The sequence below is a fragment of the Benincasa hispida genome, chromosome 4, assembly GCF_009727055.1.
Source record: "Benincasa hispida cultivar B227 chromosome 4, ASM972705v1, whole genome shotgun sequence".
Classification (NCBI taxonomy): Eukaryota; Viridiplantae; Streptophyta; class Magnoliopsida; order Cucurbitales; family Cucurbitaceae; genus Benincasa; species Benincasa hispida.
The window spans coordinates 6226802-6248882 of record NC_052352.1 but is presented as its reverse complement, the minus strand read 5'-3'; the positions used below and the strand labels follow the sequence as shown (position 1 = coordinate 6248882).

Here is a 22081-nt window from a genome sequence, read left to right as displayed (position 1 = left end):
TAAAAGTGCATTTGGAGTGATATTAAACACCAATTTCAAAATCACTTTCAAAACATTAGGATTGAAACAAAAAATCGAAAATCGAAAAACTGAAAAACCAAACCAAATCAAATCCATCCATTGATCTGGGGTTTGGATTTTTAGTAAAAAGAACTTTATTCTTAGGTCCATTCAAGTATTGTAATTATCAGCAATTGCACGAATGTTTGTTATTTAGAAAAAATATCCATTTTGATCCATAAAATAGGAAATAAGGCCAATTTTAGTTAGAAAATACAAAAGAAAAAACCACAATAAAAGCATAAAAAAACGGAAAATGGGAAGAAAAAATCGATAATTAAACCAATAATAAATTGAATTCCGAACCAATCTATTGATTTTGTTCTATACTAGATATCGGTTTGAAACCCTTTTTTATAAAATTGAGCGTCAAGATTTGATTTTTGATTGGTCAAAAATCAATAAAATCGAACAGACTTTCCTCCTTATCAAATATAAGCATGGTATTTTAATAAAAAAATATGATTAAAAGTATAAAATTTGAAATTTAAAGATAGATTAAAACAGAATTCAAATTTCAAAATCAAAATCTGTAACATTGTGAAACCTATTTGGCTAAAACTTGAACAAGAGAGTGTCATTACGTTCCAACCAAGTGGGTCCCTCACCCCATTCCTCTGGGCTCTGCGTCGGCAAATTGTAGAAGCTCTGTTCAATATCCATGGCGTTGGCCCCATTCCCCACACTCCACCACTCATAAATTCACTATAAAAACACTTCCATTTACATTACAAATCCCCCTCCCCCACCAACAACAAAACCCTCCATTAATTTCTCATCATTCTCCTCTTTTTATCATTCAGAACAACCCCCAGTTTCTCCCCCAAAAATGAAATCGGAGCTTTCACCGACAATGGCGGCCCTCAAGAAGGACACCCCATCAGAAACTGGTCTCTCCTTCTTCCTCTCAAGAAAAGCTCGCTACAAGTTCTGGGCCTTGGCCGCCATTCTCCTCCTCGCCTTTTGGTCCATGTTCACCGGCTCTGTTTCCCTTAAATGGTCCGCCAGAACCTTCGCTAGATTCTATGACGGTCCTCTCAAGTCGATCTTCGACGATCTTGACATTCTGGTGAACCTTTTTAGCCATTTCCATGGTGGGTTCTTGTTTTTACTGTTGGTATTGGTGTTTTAGGGTTTTTTTTTCCTTTTTTTTTTGGTTGAAAATTAGGAAGTTGAAGAGCGGGAGAGGGATGTCCGGCACATGTGGAATCTGTATACTCACGGCGGCGGCGGCCGGTTGCCGCGATTCTGGTCGGAGGCTTTTGAAGCGGCGTACGAGGATTTGATCGGCGATGTTCCCGCCGTTCGAGATGCTGCGCTTTTGGAGATCGCTAGAATGTCTCTGCAATCTGTTCATGTTGATGTTGACCCAATTCCGATTAAATCGAAGGTTAGCCGTCGTATCTGTGATTGAAATTTCTTGCTCACGAATGTTTCTGTATTCGATCGAAAAGAAGAAAAAAATTCAAGTTTTTTTAAAAATAATTCTCAAGATTTTATGAGCCTAATTTCTCTAGGTTTTTTTTTTTTTTTTTTTCCAAAACGTTTAGAATATTATTTAGAACAAGATCTACGCGGTTTTCTACCCCCCACTATTTTATTTTATTTAAAAAGAAAAAGAAAAAAGAAAAGATAATTATGAAAAATTTTCAAAAAAAAAATATAAAACTATTTATAGAAATAAAAAAAATAATAATAATGTTAAACTTCTATTAGATCGTCATAGACTTCTATCAATCTAATATTAAAATTTTATTATTTTGTGCAAATAACTTCTGTTATTTTTCTATTTTTTAAAATTCTCCCAGAAGTATTGCCTTTTTAATCCATAATTCGCATAATTTTTTTGTGGAGAAAATACTTTTTTGGTCCCCAACATTAAGTATCCGGTCATTAAGTAAATGGTTTCAAAATGTTGCAATATTATTGTTGAGTTTTGAATTTTGTTCAATTTAATCCTCAAGTTTAAAGATTTTTCCTCTTGAATATATGTCTATTAATTAATTTAAAATAATTATAACTAATTAAGTTTTATTATTTTTTTATTATTATTAAAATTAAATTAATTTTTTTTTATTTTAAAATAATTCATAGACATTAACCTGACTAAAGTGAGTATTTAATAAAAAATTAAGCTTAAATTAAAGCGTAGGGATTAAATTGAAATAATATTCTATTCTTAATGATAAAATTGTAACATTCTGAAATTTAGAGACTAAATTAAAATCAAATTCAAAACTTAAGAGCTAAAAATGTCATATTTCGAAATATAGTAGACCAAAAAAATGTATTCCTTTATTATTATTATTATTATTATTTGTGGAAATTATGTGGTTTGTTTAATCCATTTTAGTATTTTCAATTATTGAAATATAGTTGATGTCAATAAATCTTGAATTTAGTTTTTCAAACGTTTTTTTTTTTAAGAAATTAGTTTAATAATAGTAATAATTCGTATGTAAGAAAATGTATTGCAGGAATATATTTCTAAAATGAATAAAGGAGTATATAGTATTTATTTTCTAAAAAAATCAATAACAAATTAATAATATTGACCATTTTTAAGATTTATGGAAGGCAAGTGACTTCTGTTTTGCAAGGTCGCGTTATATGTGTTTATCAAAGTAAAACTGCCGTAAAATGGTTTATTAGAAACCAAATTGAATGTGAGTTGTGATCTGCAGAGAGAGAGCAAATTGAAGAACTCAAAACAAAAGCAAATGGCTGAGTAGCTGTGGTGCTGTGCTAAGGCCCAAGGGGTTGTGTTTATTTGAAGGAATCTTTGAACTTGTTTAGCTACATGTTCTATACTACATTAAGAACAATGAATGTACAAAATTTACCACACCAATCTAATATCAATATTTTTCGAATGAGCACCGCGGTAAGATTCATTGTTGTACTCTTTTTTTTAGGTTGAAGATTTCATGCTCTCATACATCTACTTTTGTTGTTAAAGGAGAAAAAAAGGCTCAATATTATATTTTTCTATTCATGAGTTTTCAGAAATAAGTTTTTTTGTCATGAGATTCTAAAATCTACTATTTAGTTTTTGAGTTTTCAAGAATAAATTTAAAAATTTAAATAATCTCTTACAGAGCTTTTCTCTTTTCTCTGCTACCGTTTATTTTCTTAATTACTGATATGGCATTTGAGATTTGAAAAATAAAATGGAACTCTCTCCTCTCTCTTCTCCTACTATCTATTTTATTTATTCTAACTTTGAATACCAGATCAATAGTTTCCGAAAAATTACTAGAATAGAGAAAATAATGTGAGATTTTGTACACATTTTAGATATTCCTAAAAATTCAAGGACCAAGAAGTATATTTTTAAAAACTTGAGGGGCCCAAAGAATTTATTCCTACAAATTCGAGCACCAAAAAGATAATTCTCTTTCCCTATTTCTTCTCTCTCATGTACATTTAATTGTTATAAAAGTTGCACCTACTTTTTTTGGCCACATGCAACCATTTAATTCTCTTTTTTCTTTTTTCATATTTTTGAATTTCGAGAACCATTATTTGTCCGACTCGATTTTCAGATCTTGTATTGCCTACTTTATGACCGAATAATATGAAGATAGTCAACAAGTTAAGATTAAATAGTGAAGAATATATGCCAAATACAATGTAATTCTCTTCATACCGCCATCACAAATTTGTAGTCACATCGTTCTAATTTAAAATTATGTTTGACCTACTAAATAGAATAATGTTAGTGAAGTAGAAAGGAATTGTAACAGTTGGGAGTGGTAGAAGTGAGCAAATTATTTGATGAATGTGCCCAACTTAAACTAGCACCTTTTAAGTTCATTTTCACGCTTGACCAAGTTTCTTAGGTAACATTCGAATTTATAATTTTATAAGTATAGAAAAAAAGAACTTTCAGGTTTGCCAGTTAAAGAGTTTTTTTTTCTCTTTTTTTTTTTTTTTTTTTTGTTTAATGAAATAGAAAAATCAAACAAACGCAACTAACCTTATCAAATCAACACATGGTTGAATTGAGTTATGTATCCAACTAAAATCATTTAACATGTAAAAATTGATGAAGCCTAGAATGTCTTGGTTGTATCGAAACACCCAACTCAAAGCTCAAACCAACAGGCTCCGGATACCCCATCCCTACTAAGCAAAGGCTCTTTACACAACCTAACAAGTGACCTTTTTATTTAATAACAGGCAGCATTGGCATTAGGCATCCAGTTCAACAAACACCATCAAGTATGGCCTTTTTGCTAACAGCCAGCGGGCATTTAAGCCCCTCGCAACAATCAATAGACTGGGCCGGGCTATAAAAAAGGGGCACCGTTTCTTACTCTGTTGACCCAATTAACAGACTACAAAAGGGCATTTGACAATGCCAGTCAAAAGAGATGAGAGGCAGGCCAGTAAGTAAGAACTTAAAAGTCCTGTCATCAGCCATCAGGGATTGGTTTTGTTCTACAGGAGATATTACAGAGACAGAAAAAGGAGCAGCATCACTAAGAAGTCAAAGAATTGAATTTGCATGCTGAAACATTGTGAACATACCGGGTGGGTACTGATGCACTCATCTTCGCAGTCGTCGATACGTCTTGTGGCCAATAATGCACGAGTAGAAATTTACTGTGAAATGCCAATGAATTCCCATCTCCAGACAGAAGACCAACAAAAGGAAGTGAAACACAAGAATAAATTACCTCGGTTAGGTTAAATCCAACTCAAAAATGTTTGTAACAGACACAATAACAACAAACCTAGGAAGACAGGACAGTTAATTGTCAAAATCGTCGAGCAGACGGACAAAAATAGTCACTGCTGCTGCATCTCTGTGATGTTTTTTCCGGGGGGGGGGGTGTTGAGGTACAAAAAAATCCATTTACAGAAAGTTGGATGTCATGTATTTACATTTGCCTCCAAAGCTGCTCTCTCTCTCTCTCTCTCTCTCTCTCTCCTAATCTTCAACCGTCTGAATCTCACCCATCATGATTCGGTTACTAACTACATTGAAACCCAAAACTGATGGACTAACCTTCTTCCCTTTCTTTCCTTTCTTCTTTCCTCCACTCTTTGCGGACCCATCACGGCCAAGAGGGACATCAGGGTCCACATCCCCACCAGCATTGCCAGAATTTACTTCTCGGGAAGCTATAGCAGATACCTTCCTATCGTTGCGACTTTGAAATGCAATTTCAAGAACATCTGCTGGGAGCAACTCCTTGTAATTGAGGAATTGATCGATGAAGTCATGGTCAGGATCATATGATCCAAGGTTCTCTATCAAAAAAAGCTCTGCCTCGGATCTTGATTGCTTCAAGCAGAATTCCAGAAAACTTGTGTCTGGAACAAAGTGTTCATACTCCATTAATAAAAGATAAAACAGTTCTTGATAACCACAAAAATTATATACACATATAATTTAACAATAGCCAAGCTAGATTTTCTATTTTTCATAAATCAAGACATATTAAACTATATATTTTAAAATAATTCCTGATCTTTACACGCTCAAGTATTCATATGCACAAAAGGTTGCAATTTTAAACATGATACATGCATTTAATATATAAAATAATAAGAATGAGGGTCCAACAGAAAGTTTGAAAAACTGAAAAAGCAAGTTGGATGTTTCTAGTGATGCAAATCTTCACTACAAAGATTTAAGAATAAAACCGTAAATTTGTTTCCCAATGATTAGGCATCACGTAATAAAAGAATGAGACGAAAAACTATATGTAACCAATGTTTTATTGTCAAAAATAAGTTCCTAGTTTTCTCAAATATCGACAACATTGTCCAGACCATAAGCATCCACGCATCATAGGACCATTTTTTTTAAAGATAGAAACAAACGATAATGCATTCACATCCATGCCTCATTGGACTTGCATTCACAAGCAAAATGTTTCTCTTCAACCAGGCAAGAAAAAGATACCTTTTGTCCCAATGAGCCGTACACATTCACTCTCACACCAATCACGGAAGCCCATAGCTTCTACAAGGTGAGGAAAAACTTAATCAGTATATGTGCCCAAATAAGCTTTTGACAAGAAAAAGTAATGGGGAAGAAACCCGAACCCTTCCTCATTTCCTTGAGGTAAAAAAGGACCATAAAAACTAACCTGAGTGCTTGGTAACTGGATCTTGTTTGCCTTTCTGAGACGACTGTGCAGGTGAGGATGAAAGATAGTCAGCTTTGCCACCAGATGATTTTTGCCGGCTTAACAACCCAGTCGATGCTACTGCTTTTGCAGAGGCGCTCCTATTTCCCCAGCTGCCGTGGCTCCCAAGGCGGACATCAACCCTGAAAGTAAAAAACATGGATTTGTTCCCCTTGGTTACCAAGATTATACTGCAGAATGGCGGCTACAGTAGACAAAATCTACAGTGTTACCAAGTATACACAGAAATTATAACCCTGACCCCCAAAAGAGGTGGGTAGACAGAAAAGTTCAAAACTGCATGGACTATGATACTAAAATAGGTAGCAATAATGTCATTGACTCATTAGTAGCATGGAAACTGATAAAAAGTAAAGTTGGCAAACAAGGAAAACCATACTGCTGATTTTCTTGCTTTGCCTCAATGGGGCCCCAAAATAAGTCATCATCGCCTCCATGTTTTGACTGAGTAGGAATATTCTGAAGGGGGGATGATGCAGCCTTTGATGGAGAAGATGCCGAGAGAGCCCAGGAAGGAGTACTGGTGCTGCTGCTACGACCAGCCTGAGTAGGCTGAGCCTTCTGGGGAGTAGGGTTTTGATGAGAATGCTGAGCAGCAGAGATTTTTCTTCCCTGCTCCTTCTGAATATCCCTCAAAGATGTGGGTTTTGGGACCTTCCCAGAGTCACTGGACCATGCTGGAGGAGGGGCCACGTTAGCAGTTTCTCCCTTCCACAGAACAAAATCACCAAAAGAAGGTCCAGAAGGAATGGCAGGCATTGCTTCCTTCTCCTGCTGGGTCTGGCGGGAGATTTTCCCTTTCTCAATAGGACTTGAAGCAACCACATCAGCAGAAGGGACTGCAGGGGTGGCCTTGGTACCAACGCCCTTAGCCTTAGCGGACTTCTTGCGGCTCTTTTTGGTGTCTTTTGCCTCAATAAAATTGTCATCCAATGGTTCTGCTTGTGTGGCCATGACACGAGGAGAAGAAGCAATCTGTACAGAGTCAGAAACACGAACATCGCCTGCAGTTGACTTTTCCATATCATCTTCCGCCAGCAGATCATGCAATTGGCTCTTTCTACTCCTTGAAGTCAATAAATTTTCATGTTTCTCACTTGATTCTGAAATCCCAGAATCTTTATGAATTTCTCTGGAAGTTTTAGGGTCTGAACTGCTCACGATCCCAGCCCAAGGAGTCGATAAACTCATAGAGTTGATAGAAGTGGAAATGTCTGATACAGCAGTTTCTGTATGTGCCCTTTTCTGCTCTTCCTCCTGAATTTCCAATAACGACTTTGGCTTGAAACTCGAAGCAACTTTCCAAGCTCTTTGGCCAGATTGCGTTTGTGAGTTAAGCACAGAGTCAGACCCAACTAGTCTGGCATCATCCTTCATTTGAATAGTTTCACCATCATTCCAGGTATTTATAGCAGAGGCAGAGCTTTGAACTGGCTGACTATCCACAACAGAAGTTTTGCCATCCCCATCTCTGATCTTCCGAGGAGAGGAAGAAGTATCACTTGATTTTCCTACAATATTATCTGCCTTCAATTTCAAATCATTTTCTGATTTCCCACTTTTTGATTGTTTTAACTGCTGAATAGCAGAACTCTTAGAATCCTTTGCCTGGTCTGAGGAAAGCAACTTCGAAGATTTTTGCTTCTTCGTCTTCTTATCAGAAGATTTTCTAGGTTCTTGTACTTCAACATTTTTCAGTTCTGTCTCCAAGGAGGTCTCATCTTTGCATACATCCCTTTCAAGTTTTTCCACGGGCATACTAGCTTCTTGAACCTTCAAAGCAGGTACACTATCGGGAATGGAAATTTCAAAATCGTGAACTTCTGCTGGTTGTATGGCAACAGAGATTTCAGCAGTCTTGAGAGGAAGAGGTTCTACCAAAGCATCAGATGCAAGAGATGTGACAGTTGCATCCAGCCTTGGTACATCCTCTGCTATCTGCTCCAAAGCTTTACTAGTGTGGCTGTCAGATGACTTTGGCACAAGATTCACATCCTCGTTTGATTGGGCAGTCAACCCAGGAAAAAGTGAGCCCTCGGCAACTTTAGATCCAGGTAACATATCATTTGGACAAGTATCATTAAGCTGCTCTGAGAGTGCAGGAGTCCAACTCTTCTGCTGAACAACATTTCCAAACATTTGATGTGGAAGAGCAAGCGGCGGGTCTTCTAAATTAACATTGTAACTGGCTCCCTGGGTAACTTGCAAAGCCATATTTCCGAAGGGAGCTGCACGATCAGTTACGACATTTAGGGGCTTCTGTGAACCAATTTGAAACTTCTCTCGTGATTGCTGGACTTGAGCTGGATCAGTAGATGCATTTCCAATAGGCATAGGAGCACCTTGTAACTGTCCAAAAGATGGATCAATAAAATGCTGTCGTGACTGATGCTCTGATAGAACCTGCGAGAGCAACTGCTGTTGCTGTAATAACTGTTGTTGCTCCTCTTGTTTTTGCTGCTGCTTAAGTAATAAAAGTTTGTCCAACAATGACATTTGTTGTGCGGAGAAAGGCACTTGAGAATGCAACTGCAACAGGTGTTGTTGTTGCAATTTACTTATTAGTTGTGGGTCTTGAGATAAGCTGGAAGGAAGAAACTTATCTGGAGTTAAGGTAGGATTATCAGTAGCTTGAGCAAGTAAATTTGTCAAGGAAGGCTGTGGTTGCAATCTCTGTTGTTGGAAACCAAATGGTGCCTGCGAAGACAAGTTAAGATCATGGTGCAAGTCAAGTTTACTTTGGAGAGGATCAGGAGCACACTGAGCAAATTTTGACCAGCCAGCAACGTCATTAATGCCAGGAGGTGCTTTGTCAGATAAGCCTTGTAGAATGGCTGACATGTCAGCACCTTGAGAATGAGAAGTTTGACGAGAATGGTCTATGATTGAAGACAAGAGTTTGGCTTGCTGAATTGGATCATCTAAGCCAATATCCGGCTTAGAAACCTTGGATGTAGCATCTATTCCAGGCCAAAATGCATAAGGGTTAGACAAAGACCTTTGTCGTTCTAGTTCCATTCTTTTGGCCAACAAGAAAAGGTTGTTTCCATTGTCTATTCCCAACGAAGACAGACTACTAGAATTATTTCCAAAATATCCTGGCACACCTACACAGTAAGCATCAGTATCAATTTAGATTCCACTACAATATTATAACAAAAATTCTAACAATGCAAAAGAAAACTAAAGGAAGAGGATATAACAATTTTCTTAGTCGCAAACAAAAACAAACCTTCAGAAAAGGCATTTTTCTCGAGAGGTGAAGAACCTATATTACCAGACATAAGTGACTCCAAAAATCTGTTTTCAGCTTCCACCGTTGAGCCATGTTTATGCCTTGTCTCATTCCTCATAGTATCTATCTCATTCAAGCCAGTATGAAGCTTTCCTAAGCTACCATAACTAGCGTTACCTAATGAATCTGCAAATTCATTCTGCTTTGGTCCACTAAATCCTGGTGGTGGCTTGGCTTTAGATCGTAAATGAGGCATAACATCACCAAGTGCTGCAAATGGCAAGTCATTTGGTGCATTTACGGGACGGACAGGCAAATCTAAACCAAAATACCCACCCTCAAACCACTGAATAATGTCAGCCCCACTAAAAGGGCCCTGAATTGCACCAGAAGGATCGATGTAATGAAGTTGCAAATCCTCTGGAGCAGATTGAACAGTTTTCCTTGCTAGTTGTTCCTTGTCCAAAATCCCTGAAAGCTGTCTTCTGATGATAGACTCTTCACCGGTCTGCCATTTGGGATTATCCTTCGGATAAGATGGAGTAGCTGTGTTACTTCCCCACCCATCATTAAGATTCTTTGAAGACTGTAGCCAACCCTTGTCAGGAGTTCCTGAGCTAATATTATTAGGATTTTCTCTCCGATCAGGCAAGGATGTATTCAGGGGTTGCTCAAGTGATGAGGCATCCCACGTGCTGCCAGGATGAACATTGGTACCCCCCTTGACACTTGATTCCCTATTGACAGGCACCTCATCTGTTTTTCTCATAGCATTGTTATCTTCTCTGAAAGCTGCATACATACAGCCATAGTTCAAACAACCTCAGAGATAAAAGAGAGAAAGGTCCATGCAAAAAAAATGAATGTTGAAAAACAAGGATAACATTCCATGACTGAAACAGATATATCCCGAAAAACCAACTAAATTGAAAAAACTAGGCAAGATGGAGCATTAAAATGTTAAAGAAAGAAATGTGACTTGAATTCACTCTTCCCCCCCTGAAAAAGTAGCCCCAAAAAAGCTTAGGAAAATCTCTTCCGACATAGATCTTTCCTACAATGGATGGATCTTAAACAATATGATAAAATAGAACTTCAACTGAGAGAAATTAAAGAAACACTAAAAACATTTCTGCCTCCATCAATCAAACAATGGGTAGCAAGAGTAAATTTTCTGAACTTTATATATTCTCCAGTTAAGGTGTAACTTGCCTTCAGATTTGAAGGTGCTACTAGTATGCGTCATGTGTTCCTGAATGGCTTCAATTTTTGACTGGGGCCTGTGATAAGGCACCTGCCTCTCAGTAGAGACCTCTGAATAGTTTGTGTGACCAGGTTTAGTGGTGCCGTCATCCTTATCATCGTTGTAATCATCAACAAAGCCATGAGGTAAATCCTCTCTACTGCCTGCTTACACAAACGGGGTCCAAGGTAGTGAATTCCCCACTAACTTTTTTAATTCGAACACAAAAACAAGCACCATAATCAAACAATTAAAGGGAAGCATTTCAAACCTAAGGAAGGTGAAACGCTCAGTTTTGTTCGTCTTGTTTGCATAAATTCTGATGAGTTTCGACCATCCTTTGACACTTGAGGTGCACCACTACTGACAATTTCCCCTTTATCAATCCCCTTCAAGAAAGTCTAAAAAAAGAAATTGTTTCTTATAAAAATAAAAATAAAAAATCATCATTTAAACAACTAGAATGCATACTTAACATGACAGTAGATAACAGTATTTTACCATTTCTTCCGTAGTTGGTGCACAAAGAGCAAGAGGCTCCAAAGGTTCATCCAGCGTAAGAGTAGGCACGGGCACAAATCCATCTTTTGGAGTTTGCTGTGATGTCAGATTGGTAGTCCGGAAAACATCAAGCAACTTTGTTCTGCTATATTTGTAGTGGTAAGGCTCTCTTCCAGATTTCTCAGAAGAAGCTCCAAGATAATTAGAAGATGAATAAATACTATTGGTAGGATTTACACCAGAACTGATGATTCCACGACCTAAAGAGAAGGTAGGAGGTGTGTTGTCTCCACGTCCACGATGGGAAAATGCAGGGACTTGTTTAATTGGAGTTTGGGATTGATGGTGAGGAGGATCTCCCTTACCTCGAACCTGCGAGGAATTAGACCTCCATGGGCGATAATGATCTCCATCTCTGTCATTTTTCCCATAATTGGACACATGAGATAAATTTTTGTCAAGATGCAAATCACCATCTCTTCCAGAGTCCAGCCGCTTCTCACGAAAGCCTTCAGTTTCCTTATCATCAGGGCCCCAACGTGTATTCCATTTGCTCTCACGGCGTTGATCATAATGGACATTATCCCGATTGTTTGAATCAGACCATCGTTCGGATGGGCCTCGACGAGATTCTCTAAAGACTCTTGTGGATGAGTCTTCATTCCAACGATCCATCTTGCGACTATCACCCATCTCTTTCTCACCATCCCTCCAACGATCTTTACGCATTGAAGAATTATTTTCTCTTTCTTCATCATGCCAACGGTCACGCCTACCAATTTCAGAATCGGTCAGGGATGGCCTAAAAACTTCTTTTTTCTTCTGTATGTCATTTATATCCTCATAATTCTCAGATCCCTTCATCGTGTCCATGCGATTCCCATAAGCAGGTTGATGACTGAAATGGTTCTCCTGCATATAATATAACAATTTAAGAAGGACCAGAATAACATCAAGAATTAAAGGGAATGAATTTACAGTTAACATATTATGACTGACTAAAAGTGGATTCACTATAAAACTGAAAGCTCAAATGTCCCTCTTTAGTTAAGTATCACAAACATATGGTGGTATAGATAAATTGTAGGGTCTAAGTTCAGATAACACACCCCAGTTCCAATTCCATGCTTACTCTCCCCTGGCTTAGGCAGAAGCCACTGTGGTGAAAGAGGAATTGGATTTTCAGATCCCTGAACATCTGCAAAAAAATATTAAAGATAAGTAACCCTGCAACTTTACGTCCGTAGTTGCTAAACAGAAATAGTCGTGACATTTAATTTAAGGAAAAAAAATTATAAAAGATTTTTAACTTTAAATTGGTCCAGGGGCCATGTGATATAGCTTCCATGCAATAGAAATAGCTACAGATACAAATACGTTCCATCAAAATCATTTTCACGAATTCTAGAAACAAATTTTAATCAGTAAAAAGGGTCAGCTAATGGCCTAACAGTAGCATAATCTGTCATAAAGAGGTGTTCAGTGACAGCAGGCAGATGTATCAACAGTTCGAGTTTGGGTAAGTGATGGACTCCAAATCATTCAAATAGAATCATGCGCAACATCATCCAAATAAATACATTTTAAAACTAAGTTTACCACATCAAAGAAGGTAGAAAAACAAAGAAACACATCAAAGTGCAAGAGACGAGCTTTTAGTCGAGCGTTTTACCGTTCCAATTCCAACTGATAAGGATAGCAAGGAGGGACAAAAAAGAACAGGTCCTTCAGAAAACAAAAGGAACGCAGGTTCTCAACTGATAACCAATTGATCATTATTAACTCAAATTATGTGCTCATCGTGTATTGTCAAATAGCTTTAGAAAGGCAGTACCTTCCAACTTCAATGAAGAAATAAAATTAACTCAAGCACTCGGAGACCAACATTTCATTAACCTCAAAAGAAAAACATATATATATATATATATATATATAGAGAGAGAGAGAGAGATGAAATGGCCAAGAGCCACATTAGCCAAACCTCGAAATTAACAAGGGCCAGTGGCATTCAAACTTGTTCTTTCATTCGCCAGCAAAACAATAAGAAAATCCACGAGCCAAATTAAGAATGCAACCCAAAAATTCGAGACCCATTATCGAAGTACCCAAAAACCCTAACTCTAAGAGAGATAAACATCAGCGCAGTCAAACGAGGCGACACCCACAAACCACGATTAAACCGAAAACATCCAGCCAGAGAAAGACCCCTCAGCTAGGTTAAGCTAAACAGTACAAAACCCCAAGAACAGCGATCAAAACGGGTAACGAGAAAGGGGGAAAAAAGAGTGTCGGAGCTTAAAGTGAGTAGAAACAGATAAAGAAAAATACCATTGGCAGCATGGAGAGGACTGGAGACAGAGAGATTGGGACGAGAACCAAAGTCGAAACGGCCGGCCATGGATGATCTCGTAGAGAGTTGCAGAGAGAGAGAGAGAGAGCGGGATAGATAGAACAAAGAAAACCCTTTTTCTTGTGCTTCGGTTGATGATTGCGCTTAGGATGATGTGAGAGTCGAGAAATGGGGTTACGGTGAGAATATATAAAACGAGAAACAATAGATAAACAGAGAATTTTCAAAACGGCGTTAGGTTTAAGTAAAAACGACACGTCGTCCCACGACACCTTAGTTCCTCTTCTTATGATCATGTCCCTCCCTCTCCTCTTTAAATCCTTTTTTGCTCTCACTCGGTTGTGGAGCGTGACCTACACGCGTTATGTATCGACACGTCGTGAGAGTTTGTGAGTCCAAACATAACGGGCGCACGTAAAAGCCACGATATATGGTATATGAGCAAAGTGATTAATTGTGTGATCTTTTCTTTTAATTATTTACCTAAATTTTATTAATTTCAACATGCATGATTTCACTCACCATAATGTCATTAGGTCAACTCAAGACGGTTAAATATTCGAGTGGTTTAAAATTTTAATTTACAATTATTAAATTTTTTTATGGACTTTGTCCTAAAAGCATCCTTTATTCAATGTATTTATCGTAACGTGTGGAATAGCGTAACATATACGCGACGACGTGGAAGATAGTGAGTTTATGAGTTAAAATGGATTGGCACGTGGAGTTCATGCCAATAGGAAAAATATATATAGAATGTAGGCAAAGTAGTCAATTTTGTTAATGGAATGGAGTGTTCACGCTACTTAGGCTTATTGGTATTAATTACAAAAGTTTATTATTTTAGAGATGATTCTTTCACTTGCCCTAATGTGATCATTTGGTCCATCCACAACATATAAAAGTCAATGATTGATTTAATTTTTCAACTTTATAAACTTTAATGTTTATGAACTTCTATCTTAAAAATATCATTTACTTAAAATAAATTGTTTCATCAGATGTATGAGTATGATATGCATACATCGAAATGAATGAGTGTGAGTTTGTGAATTCAATAAAGATTCATGCATGGGAGTTGCACCAATTGAGAAAAGGAGTTTTTATGATGTGAACAAAGATTTTTCATTTTTTGTATAAGAATGCAAAATTCATTAAAAAGGATCACCCCTTGGCGGGTTACAAAACTGAGCATTAAACTCAATGGTCAACCTCAACCACATAGGTACATTAAATACCCGTTGGCCACCATCAACATTAGAAGACGATCTAGCTGAAGAATGAGCAACCATGTTACAATATTGAGAAATAAAAGAAAAACTCGTAATATGGACTATGCTTGTCCACTCTCTGAGCCCATCCTTTGTAACACCCGATCCTTCACATGATTCATTGGGTGGAGAGAAGAGCTCAGAATTCAAGCCTTAGAAAGGAAAAGTTTAACTAATACTTAAAACTATGCATTGGAAAGAAGAAAAGTTCCAAAGTGTTTAAGGCATAGTAGTTTAGAGTCAAAATTTGGTTAAGTGTCCAAACTATGCTATGAGAATAAGAGTTGGATTCATAGCATAAGAGAGGATGGAGAATATTGGTTGAATTCAACACACGGTGTAGTAGATGAAGTAGGCCATAGCAAGGTATGTTGAATGCAAAGTAGTTGCATCCAAAGGGAGATTTGGGACAAACTTTGGATGTTTAGGGCATGTTGGAAGCTATGCTATGAGATTATACCACGAGTCTTGGAAGCTATGCTACGAACAGAGGAGACTATGCAATGAAAGCATGATGGGCACATAGGGTATTCAAAGGAGAGATTTGGCTAAGTATTGGACAACATGGGACAGTACAAGTGGAGGAAACCCTAAAGAATAAAGTGTTGGTTGCATAGATGGCCATGTGGACACTTGTTTTGGAGGTGAAGCAAGATAGATAGGACAAATGGTTATGCCTTTGAGTTTGAAGGAGAAAGCTATGTTTTAAGAAGAAGTAGAAACCAGGGAAGAAGGAAGTAAAGGAAGGTTGGACTCATAGGGGACTTTGTGGGTTCTATTTTGGATCTATGTAGAGTAAGATGGAAGCACAAGACAACCCCTTGGGAAAGAGGTATACCAAGGAAGCACCATAACCCTAGTTGGATGCATACATAGGAGGAAAAATGTAGGATGGGTGCACACCTTAGCTATGAGCCAAAGAATGAGCTATGTTATGAGATGGGAGACAAGTTGATAATAACATAGTTAGGGAACCATGCGTTGAAACGCCATGTGGGTGCATAGGAAGAGATGTTGGACCCATATAAGGTGGTAGGTGAAGCGACCATGCCCCCAACATATGTAACCATGCGTTAACTTGAAAACTTTGGGAGCAAGGTTGGAATGATGACAATGTGTGGTATGTGGCTCAACCAAATGAAGTCTTGGCCAAGCCAAGGATGAGGTGGTGCATAATAAGACATGAAAAGGGTTTAGAATGATACCTCAAGGTCAACTATGCATTGGCTTATGCATGGTGAGGACATCAAAGCTTTGTATGCAAGTAGAATATGTCAAGGTGGTTGCGTTGGGCATTGCTATAAGTTTCCCATGCACTGTAGGTTTCATGCGTTGAAAGCATGGGATAAGTGACTAAGACACTCTTGAAAACCTATGAATACCCCGGAGGAGCTTTATTCTAGCTCACAACACAAATTTCCTTTAAAGAATACTCACAAGGAGAGATTTGAAGAGAATTAGGGTTTTGGGGAAGGGTCTATGCATTAAATAGGAGTGCCCATGCGTCGAACTTGCTGACCATGCACCTAACTTAAGTCTGTGCGTTGATCAGAGGGAATCCATGTGTCCAGAGGTGTTGTCATGCGCCCAACTACCTAAGGAGAACCTACCCTGCGCCCAATTGCTATCCATAAGAGTTTTAAGACATAGTTTCATATCATTTGGAATTGTCTCGAGATCCACAAAGAAACTATGGGAAATTAGGGACTCGGAGGAAAAAGGGAGATCCCTAGGATTAAACCATGAGTGGTATTCTCTAAAGGTTTCTTGTGAGTTTTATAGTTATAGATGTATGTGTAACTTGTTATGATGATGAGAACATGTGGCACGAGATGGTTAGAAGGTCAAAGAACCTAGTTCCTAAGCTCGTGGCAAAATCTCACGGGATGGTCGGGGGGTCATTGGACCTAGTTCCTGAGCCTGCAAGGGGAACCTCATATGGGATAGTCAGATGACCGACGAGTCCAATTTTTTAGCCCGTAAGAGGGGAATCTATGTGCATATAGTAATAAGAGGAATACGTTTAATATCTATCGTGTGTATAGGTATAACAGGGTACAGACTCACTTAAGATTGAAGTTTGAGTAGTAACATCGCCACGTGAAGATGTGATCCGAGCTATTTGTCTCTTAGGATTGAAAAATACCTTGTAAGTTGTTTACCACTCACTGGGCTCCTAGCTCATTCTTTTCTTTTCTGTATTCCTTCGCAGGTAGCTGAAAAGTTTGGGTTGCTGCAAGAAAAAAAAGGTTTACCACGAGTTAAAATGTTAATCATGGTAGTTGTTGAATGGGTTGGACAAATGTTTTATAAAAACCTTTTAAGTTGTATGGAACTTAATTATGTTAAATCAAACACGAAGTTAATTTTATTCATGGTTAAGATGAGTTAAAGTTAATTCAGTTGGTTGAGTTCAACGCATGGTGTAGTAGAAAAAGTAGGTCATAGTATAGTAAGTCACATCGGGTATGTTAGACGCATAGTAGGTGCACCCAATGGGAGATTTTGGACAAACTTTGGATGTTTAGGGGATGTTGGAAGCTATTTTATGAGATTATGCCATGAGTCTTGGGAGCTATGTTAATAACAAAGGAGACTATGCAGTGAAAGCATGATGAGTGCATAGGGTAAGCATGATGGGTGCATAGAGTATTTAGAGGAGAGATTTGGACTAATTATTGGACAACAGAAGACACTACAAGTGGATGAAACCCTAAAGAATGGGGTGTTGGTCGCATAAATGGCCATATTGTTAGGGTTGATGCCCTAAATCTCATGGGTTCCGTAGTTTGTAATTGTAATGTACAAACAATTTTATTTATTTAATAAAATATGAAATATTTTATTCGACATTTAGTAGCATTAATCCACGAACCAATAAACTAACATTCAATGTTATCTTTTGTGACTTAAACGTGTATGTAGAGACATACAAGTGAATCATATTTAAGTGATGATCTAAATGGTCTGTAGTAGATGGATAAGGTTGGGTACTTTATCCTTGTGACACTACGAATGCGGACCGTTTTTTAGATGTTCAATTGTTATAAAGTACTACAAATGATCTAATCCCGATCATTCATGTAGAGACATGTGAGCGGGAATATTCTATACAAAGGAGTTTGTATAAGACCAGACCATGAAATGAATAGTCTCATTATATAACACTATTCATAATAAAAACTTACATTTCACCGGGACGACCATAGGTGACATGACTTGAATCCTGAGTGAGTTGTGAACTCTTGTCATAAAGGCAGTCATTTGATTTGTATGGGTGAGAGTAGCCAAATCGCCGACTCAATAAGCCTACCATTATGGGAAGTTGGGAATATAGCTACATAAGATGGAATTCACTCATTCCCTAACATCTGGGTAAGTAGATAAATTGCTCTACTTAAGGCTGATTTTAGGACTTTAATAATGTAGCGCCACACCCTCTCTTGGCACGATAGGGGTTTGGTCATAGTTGGACTATGACTTATTGTTCATTAGAGGGATCAGTGATATTTAAGAAGTTAAATGTAATTACAAGGGCAAAATGATAATTTTGGCCAAGCTGTACCTATGAGCAATTTGTAAAGGGTCATTGTTGGGAATGTCCTAAAACTCGCAGTTCGTAATATATGAAATACATTTTATTTTTCAATAAAAGTATTAATGAAATTGCATTCTATCATAAAATACAATAAACGAACTCATGACTATAGTATGAATACTTTAACTTTATGTAGACACATAAAAGAGGATCAAGTTATAGTATATAGCCTAAAAGGTCTATAAACATATTGATGAGATTGGGTACCTCATCCTGGGGACACTATAGATGCGATCCACTTTGTATATTGATATAAATGATATGATCTTGAAATCGTTCATGTGGAGACCTACAAGGGGGACATCCTATGCAAAAGACGTTTGCATAAGACCGAACCATAAAATAGTCATTTTTTCTTTATAACAACCGTTCACTGTTAAAACTGACTATTTCAATTCGATGATCTAGGGTAACTCAATCTTAATCTTGAGCTAACTATGAACTCCTGTTTATTTGGGATTATCCTTTGATCTACATAGGTGAGAGTAGTTCAACAACACTGCTCAATAAACCTCCCATTTTAGAGATAAAATCGGATAGATAGTTGGAGACATAGTTCTGCAAGAAGGAATTCACTCCTACCCAATTTAGGGTTAGCAGATAGGTTGTTCTCTTAAGTACTGATTCATGGTCTTGAACAAAGGGGTCTCGCCCTCTCATAGAAAGAGACATGGTTTATTAGTTGGACTATAAACCAATTGTTCAACAGAGGATTAGTAGTGACTTAAAGAGCAAGATGTATTTACAAGGGTAAGACTGTAATTTTGACCTAGTTGTAAATACTAAGACTTGTAAAGGATCGACTTACCGATTATGGTTAAATCAAGAAGAAAAAATATCTACAGTGAGGAAAGTGCAATTATTGAGCTATAGTGTTATATCTTGATAGTTAACGAATATTGATTAATTCGGTTTAGAGAGTTTAGCCAAATAATCTCAAATCATTGAAGCTCATGATCTGTGGGTCCATAAGAACCCTCTACTAGCTTGTAAAAGATCAAATCTTTAAATTAAATAAGTATGTGCATATTGTATGCCACATATATTTAAAATCATAGGAAAACATGTTTCATGCACTAATATATGTTATAAATTGGTTATAATATATATAGTATGGATGATTAAGGTTTCATAAGTTTCATATAATTATTATATTAATGTATGGAATGCCTAAGTATACATTATGACATGTATATAATTTTATAAGAATTATAAAATGAATTAGACATTTAAAATCTATAACAGAGATAAGATGCATGCTCACTTAGATTTAATAACAACTTGTTTTAATAGTTAAAATAGGTTGTTATCTTATAAAACAAGGTTACAAACTCAATCGGTATATAATACTGTCTAAGGTTGAAGGTACTTAAGTTGACGGTTTACATAACACCTACTACCTGAGGATTATAGCCAAAATACCGAGCGTTGTTAATCGATTTTATGAGCATGCATGAGTAGTGTGAGGTAATAAAATGGTTTCATCACTTAGCCATTTTGGGTTAAATTCAAATATAAATGTTATACTTGGATAAACCACATAGACTTAAGGTGTTTTTTTTAGCTGAAATATACCTAAGTACGAGAGATACCCAAACAATTAGAAAACTTCAGTGGGAGATTAATTATATATACGATATATTATTTTTAACTCTCGTGTCCTAAGAGTTCACACCATGAGATCCATGCTCGGATTCGTGTCGTTTTTACTACGACTGGCTCCATTTGTAAAATGTTTGCATGGGTCAACTACAAGGTGAATAGGGGAAGTAGTTCATAGTAAGTGGGTGCAGGAAATGTGTCAACATATCCTATAGCCTTTTCCATTAGTTTAAATCATGAGATTCTCATGTTGTGTCTGCTGTCATTTTTAGGCGACACTAGCTAGTTGTTTTTACGTTGATGTCCTCAGAAACATAGGATTCGGAACAACCCAAACTTCATAAATGAATAGGGTTTCTTGGTTTCGGCTTGAACATTGTCTTCCAATTCGGGGGAATATACATACCGTTCTATGAAATCTAAAAATAGAAGGTCATATTTACAAGAGTTACTAAGTGATAGTAAGTTCTTGATCGAAAACGATAACTAGATGACTATAGGAATAAAAGTTATTCTGGATATAGTATCTAGTCAATAATATCTTGCTTTAGTAAAAGAGTATTTGATTGCCCCTCGGTGGCATCTATTCTAACTCACTAAACTATCGTTGCAAATAAATAAAGAAATACAGGTACTTTATTACTTTTGCTAAAATTGAATTTAGATGCAATTTTCTCATAGAATTTGTTTATGTTTCAGCATGTCGAACTCGATTATACAACTCTCAGCCTCCGAAAAGTTCAATGGAGAGGATTATTCAAATTGGAAGTCAAACATAAACATGATACTAATAGTTGATGACCTAAGATTCGTTTTAACAGAGGAACGTCCTTCTCTTCCCAATCCTAATGCAACCCAAAATATTCAGGATGCTTATGACAGATGAGTCCGAGCTAATGAAAAAGCCAGAGCCTATGTTTTAGCGAACATATATGATGTGCTTACTAAAAAGCATGAATCCATGGTCATTTCTAAAGAGATCAAGGAGTCGTTGCAATGGATGTTTGGACAGTCATCCTCATCAATACGACATGATGCTATAAAATACGTTTACAATTCGCGTATGAAGTAGGGGACTTCTGTTAGAGAACATGTCCTGGACATGATGGTCCACTTCAACATGGCAGAAGCAAATAGTGTTGTCATAGACGAGAGGAGTCAAGTGAGTATGATAATGGAATCTCTTTCGAAGAGTTTTCTAACATTTCGTACAAAAGCTGTAATTAAGATTGATTACAACTTGACAACCCTCTTGAATGAACTCTAGACTTATCGATCTTTAGTGAAAAATAAAGAAGGGGAAACAAATATTGTTTTCCAAAGGAATTTTCAGAAGGGTTCATTATCTAGTTCAAAACCCTCTGAAAAGAAGTCTGGATCTTCAAAGGATAAAAGTATCCAAATGAAGAAAAAGGGAAAAGGGAAGAAACAAACTCTTGCTACTACGAGCAGGACTAAAATCGAAAAAGAAAAACTATTTCCATTGTAACCAGGCACTAGAAACACAATTGCCCTAAGTATCTTACGGAAAAGAAAACTGAGAAGGCAAATCAAGGTAAATTTGATTTACTTGTAATGGAAACATGTTTAGTGAAAATTTTTCACTTAACCTGAATACTAGATTTAGGCGTCACTAATCATATTTGCACTTTCATTCATGAAACTAGTTCTTGGACACAGCTATCAGAAAACAAAATGACTTTCAAGGTGGGAACGGGTGAAGTCATTTCAACATAAGCAGTGGGAAACATCAAGTTATGTTTTGAAGATTCTTACATTTTCCAATAAAATGTATATTTTGTTCCTAAAATGAAAATGAACTTAATCTTTGTATCTTATTTACTGGAACATATGTATAAAGTCACTTTTGATGTAAATGAAGTGTTCACTAGTTCAAAAGGTGTTCGCATGTGTACAGGTAAACTTGAAAATAATTTGTATGTGTTAAAACCAATTGAGGCAAAAGCTATTTTAAATATAGAGATGTTTAAAACAGCAGAAACTCATAATAAGAAAAGAAAGATTTCTCTTAATGCCTATCTTTGACATTTAAGACT

General features: G+C 36.9%; 2 protein-coding genes across 3 annotated transcripts; one reads left to right on the top strand and one right to left on the bottom strand.

Annotated features, from left to right (window-relative positions):
• The first annotated feature begins 677 nt into the window (after positions 1-677).
• LOC120075891 lies at positions 678-2966 on the top strand. Its single transcript, XM_039029630.1, has 3 exons — positions 678-1129; positions 1229-1450; positions 2745-2966. Exons 1-3 carry the CDS (start codon positions 890-892, stop codon positions 2790-2792), a joined length of 510 nt encoding a protein of 169 aa, XP_038885558.1. The 5' UTR covers positions 678-889; the 3' UTR covers positions 2793-2966.
• A 1750-nt stretch (positions 2967-4716) lies between these two features.
• Positions 4717-13722, bottom strand: LOC120075794 (protein ESSENTIAL FOR POTEXVIRUS ACCUMULATION 1). Of its 2 annotated transcripts, none has more exons than XM_039029468.1 (10): positions 13532-13722; positions 12313-12401; positions 11204-12115; positions 10974-11103; positions 10672-10866; positions 9457-10251; positions 6604-9331; positions 6165-6346; positions 5978-6037; positions 4717-5382 (listed from the first exon to the last, which is right to left on the bottom strand). In XM_039029468.1, the coding sequence occupies exons 1-10, from the start codon at positions 13599-13601 to the stop codon at positions 4997-4999; spliced, it is 5547 nt and encodes a 1848-aa protein (XP_038885396.1). In that variant the 5' UTR covers positions 13602-13722; the 3' UTR covers positions 4717-4996. The 2 variants fall into 2 exon arrangements, with proteins under 2 accessions (XP_038885396.1, XP_038885397.1); XM_039029469.1 differs by having other exon boundaries at positions 6604-9322.
• Positions 13723-22081: the final 8359 nt, after the last annotated feature.

Coding starts and splice junctions, on each gene's coding strand:
- LOC120075891 (XM_039029630.1), top strand. CDS start 890: ATGAAATCGGAGCTTTCACCGACAATGGCGGCCCTCAAGAAGGACACC. Junction 1,130..1,228: donor TCGACGATCTTGACATTCTG/GTGAACCTTTTT, acceptor GTTGAAAATTAG/GAAGTTGAAGAGCGGGAGAG. Junction 1,451..2,744: donor CAATTCCGATTAAATCGAAG/GTTAGCCGTCGT, acceptor TGTGATCTGCAG/AGAGAGAGCAAATTGAAGAA.
- LOC120075794 (XM_039029468.1), bottom strand. CDS start 13,601: ATGGCCGGCCGTTTCGACTTTGGTTCTCGTCCCAATCTCTCTGTCTCC. Junction 11,104..11,203: donor CACCAACTACGGAAGAAATG/GTAAAATACTGT, acceptor TTCTTTTTTTAG/ACTTTCTTGAAGGGGATTGA. Junction 10,252..10,671: donor TAGCACCTTCAAATCTGAAG/GCAAGTTACACC, acceptor GTATGTATGCAG/CTTTCAGAGAAGATAACAAT.